General features: G+C 39.4%; 1 protein-coding gene across 9 annotated transcripts in view; it reads right to left on the bottom strand.

The window, feature by feature from the left end:
* Positions 1-4,925, bottom strand: part of LOC122564907 (rap guanine nucleotide exchange factor 1-like) — a 243,172-nt gene that overhangs the window by 137,622 nt on the left and 100,625 nt on the right. For all 9 annotated transcript variants that reach the window (XM_043720352.1, XM_043720354.1, XM_043720351.1 and 6 more), the window contains exon 3: positions 3,610-3,788. In XM_043720352.1, coding sequence (XP_043576287.1) covers positions 3,610-3,788 — 179 coding nt within the window. The remainder of the gene's footprint in view (positions 1-3,609; positions 3,789-4,925) is intronic.

Here is a 4,925-nt window from a genome sequence, read left to right as displayed (position 1 = left end):
CCTGACCTGCTGCGCTTTTCCAGCAACACATTTTCAGCTCTGATCTCCAGCATCTGCAGACTTCACTTTCTCCTATCACAAAGAGAGTGCCAACATAGGAACATCAATCTGCCCTATAAACGGCGATGTAGTGGGTTTGTACCCCAAGGCAGAAAAGAAAGGACAGATGGAAAAAGGAAAGAAAAGAAACAATTAACATGCAGGCATGAGGCCTGGGAAGTACAAGAAGAAAAAAAACTAGGGTACTGACTGATACGGCCAAACAAATAGATCCCACCACTTGGTCAAAGAGCCACTGGAATTGAAGCTCAAATGTACAGATAAGTCAATAGATTAAAAACATCTCCCATGTTTTCATCATCACCCAGTTGGTATTGGTTCTATACTCAATGTACTTGATTGACTAACTCAGGAGGACACACATGAGATTACAGGGTATGGGGAATTTGGAGAATATAGGGCCAAAACACATGAGGCACATGCCTATATTATTGGACATACAGATGGTATAACGAAGTACCTTTACAACCCTAAGTTTGATAGCTGACTACTATATTTGGGCAGCAGAGCACAAGGAGAAAGGGCAATACCACTAGTACTCTGAGCCAGGCTGAAGATGGGAAGCAGAAAGGATTAAATACAGATTCTGTTTTAAGCATTTGTAGTAAATTGAATTAAATTGCAAAAGAGCAAGATCAGGAAACAAGAGTATCGAGAACACAGCCTGGACTGCAGAAAGAGCAAGATAAGAGACCTTGGTTGAACACTGACAACACCTGATGCATTTATTGTGGGAAATAAATGATAGTTGGTTAACAATGTAATTTGAGATTACAAAAATCGAATGTGAGACCTTAAGGTGCATATGAGATGAGAACTTGTGTTTTAGCCAGACCGCAGTCTTAGAATGATCAAGGTTGATTCTCCTTGTGCACATATGAATAAAATAATCATAACCTGTACCAGAGTCACCTGCTGGTCTGTCAAGTTGAACAACATTGCTCCAAGACACTTTACAGGAGAACTGTGAAACACAATGAGACCAAGCCACATAGGAGGATGTTAGAACAATTGGCCAAAAGCTTGTTTCAAATATATTGTTGCTGAGGAGCACTTTAAAAAAAAAAGAGGAAAATAAAGAGCAAGTGGTTGAAATTCTAGAACTTCAGGCCTAGATTAAAAGATACAGCCACCAAGATAGGGATTCTCAGGAGACCTGGGGGTGGGGGGGGCACAGAGATATGGATAAGAGGTCTTTAGGGATTTATGTGGGGGATAAGAGGAGAAAGAAGATGAGAATTTTAAAACTGAAAGGTTGCTGAACCAGAGCCAGAGTCAATATAGGTCAGTGAACATAGGGGCAATCTGAACAAAATTTGGTGTAACTTGGGATACAGGTAGCACTTCTAGTTTACAAGATAAAGCAAGGTAGAACCAGACAAGAGTAGGTTAGAAGACCACCAAGCTTAGAGGTGACAGAGACATGTTTGAGGGTTTCAGCAGGAAGGAATTAAGTCATGTTATGTAGTTTAGTTTGGAAACTTTTAGTAATGCCACAGGTGTGGGGCTTGAACCTCACCTCAGGTTCAAACATGACTGCATACTGTCTAGTTCAGCTTCAACAATTGTCAATGACTGGGTTGGAAGTGGTGGCTCAGAAGCAGAGCTTGTAATTGGAACTTACAATTGTGTTTTCAGTCTTAGCAATGTTCAACTGAAGGAAATTTTGTTCAAATAGAGCATCTGACCAGAGATAGTGGTGCATAAAGACAGATAATAGTGAGGGAAATCTGGATGCCATTAGCTTACATATGGATACTGACATTTTTTTCCAGATGGTTCCTGAGGACAAGAATGTAGGCAAAGGACAGAGAGAGAATAATCCTTGGGTGACAGGTCTAACTGTACAGGAACAGAACCATTGCTTGTAATTCTCTGATTACTATTAGAAGACAGGAATGAAATAAGATGATTAGAGTCCCATCCAGCAGAGAGTCTGTGGCATTCATTTCAGGGTTAAATGGCTCAAGAAGAAATCATCAATTCAAGACTAAATTGGAAGCCGAAAGGGTGGCAAATAGGATAAGGTGATGTGAGAACAAAGCAGCTAAATGTATTTAGAACAATGCTCATGCAGCAAGTGAACATTGACTGGGTTACAAGACTGATCTGTGTTAAACACAAGATTTCTATTATGGATTCTCTCATTATCTGCATAAGGATGGACTGACCTGGCTGAAATAGCCTGTGGAGATTATAATCAACGAAGCAAAATGTAAGGGAGTAAAATTAGATAAAAATAAAACACTGTGGAAGAACAAAGATGGCTGCACAGAGGAGGATAAGTATTGCTGGACATAGAGCTTGCACTGGGAGAGCTAAAAATGGAACCAGATAAGTGATTAATCAAAGTAGAAACAAAACTGAACCACTGACATGGGTTAAGTGAATGAGAGACTGTGCACAATAAAATGCAATTTCACGTTGAAATCAGCTTTGCATTTATCTTTTAAAATGAAATATACACAGAAAAAAAAATCAACAGCCAAGCTTGTGTGTCATCACTAATTAAGATTCATAAGAATCAGAATCATACAGCAAGGAAACAGACTGAACCCCAATCTGACCTAGTCCCATTTTCCTTCATTTGGTCCATAACCCTCTCAACCCTTCCTATTCATTTACCCATCCTTTTGCCTTTCAAATATTGTAATTGTAACTGCCTCCACCACTTCCTTTAATATCCTTGTAAATCTCTTCTGCACCTACTCAAGTTTAACATCCTTCCTACAAAAGGGCGACCAGAATTATATGCTGTATTCTAAAAGTAGCCTTGCCATTGTCCTGTCCAGCTGCAACATGATGTCCCAACTCCTGTACTCAATATTCTGACCAATGAAGGCAAGCCTTTTTTACTACCCTGTCTACCAGTGACTAATTTCAAGAAATTATGCATCTGCATCCCTAGGTCTCTTGGTCGGCAACACTCCCCAGGGCCTTACCATTGTGTAAGTCCTGCCCTAGTTTGCCTAACCAAAATGCAACACTTCACATTCATCTAAATTAAACTCTATCTGCCACTCTTCAGCCCACTGGCCCATCTGATCAAGCTTTTGTTGTACTCTAAGATAATCTTCTTCATTGTCCATGACACCACCTATTTTAGTGTCATTTGTAAACCTGCCTCTATGTTCATATCCAAATCATTTTTTGTAAATGACGGAAAGCAGTGGACCAGCACCAATCCTTGTTGCACACCCCTGGTCAGTGGTCTCCAGTCTGAAAAGCAATCCTATACCACCACCCTGTCTCCCATCTTCAAGTGAATTGTGTACAATGGACTAGCACCCTCTGGATCCCATGTGATCTAATCTTACTAACTAGTCTACTACACAGAACCTTATCAAATGCTTTGCTGAAGTCCATTTGACAATGACTACCACTCGGTCTTTAATCTTTGTCACCTCTTCAAAAACTCAATCAAGGTAATAAGACATGATTTCCCATACACAAAGCCATGTTGACTACCACTAACCATTCCTTGCCTTTCCAACTTCTGGAGTAGCTAGCTAACAAAATGTTAGGAGTCATAGAATGCTATGCACTCACCTTTGTTGAATGCGTGGATCCACTTGTACTAACGGCAAGATGGCCTCGAGGACTTTACTGGCTGACCCTGGCAACATCTCTAGCACCTTTTTGTCAATCACCATTTTATCCACAATGGTTTTGAAATACCGCAGTGCACTCACCACTTCCTTTTCCTGCTCTTCCAGCCGGTTTAAAGTCTGCATCAAACAAATTAAAAGGGAAATCAGGTGTGTGTAATTTAAAACAGTTACCATTTATGAATGTATGCATCGTACACAAACATAGATAAATCATTACAAAATATTGTCAAGAATTGAAAGATTCAGTTGATGTTCCATAAAATGTTGTCTTTTAACATTTCATAAAAGTATGAAAATAATTAACCAAAACTACAAACAAATAGTACAAACCAAAGGCCCAGTATACCCATACATGCACATATATGCAAATTGATGGGGACGCAACCTAAAATAAAACCCATAGGATTTCTCTGACACTTTAAATCTGACTTTATTTTCTGTATTTCAGAGATTAGATTATTCTATCATTAAAAATCTGACAATTGCTATGATGACTCAGTCTTATTTTCAAATATAGTCAAAAGCAAGCTGGAAAATGAAGTGTATGAATAGATTGAGTGAAATGTTCAATCTCGCTGTAGAATTTAAGTAGCAGTTTTCTGGATTTCCGTGGTCCAACAGGATAACAGATAGTGTAGTAACTATGTCACATTTATTGACAAGATTGGCACGTGGAAGTCGAATTATCCATATTCATTAAATAACAGAATAACAATTTCTAAACCATAAAAGACTAAAAGGGACCTCAAAATGTGACGAAACTCAAACACTGAAATGTAATATTGAAGCATAAAGTAACTTTTGACTTGAGAAATTGCATGCTGATTGCATGTGCAATTTTGATCATGTATCCTAATTCATGCACAAATTATCTTATTTGGTTGTATTCGTTTACTTTGTTACTTAGTTTGTCCCGTTACACTTCAATTACAAGTTCACATATATTAAATCCACCTCAGGTAGCTTGTACAGCCAATTTGATTTTACGCAAGACATGGTAGGGCTTACAATCAGCAATGTGTAGTAAGCCAACCATCAGTACATTTAGATTAGATTAGATTACTTACAGTGTGGAAACAGGCCCTTCGGCCCAACAAGTCCACACCGACCCGCCGAAGCGAAACCCACCCATACCCCGACATTTACCCCTTACCTAACACTACGGGCAATTTAGCATGGCCAATTCACCTGACCTGCACATCTTTGGACTGTGGGAGGAAACCGGAGCACCCGGAGGAAACCCACGCAGACACG

This window comes from Chiloscyllium plagiosum, chromosome 30 (assembly GCF_004010195.1).
Source record: "Chiloscyllium plagiosum isolate BGI_BamShark_2017 chromosome 30, ASM401019v2, whole genome shotgun sequence".
In the NCBI taxonomy this organism is placed as follows: domain Eukaryota; kingdom Metazoa; phylum Chordata; class Chondrichthyes; order Orectolobiformes; family Hemiscylliidae; genus Chiloscyllium; species Chiloscyllium plagiosum.
Note: the sequence above shows the minus strand (reverse complement) of the source record. Positions and strands in the feature narration are given on the sequence as shown.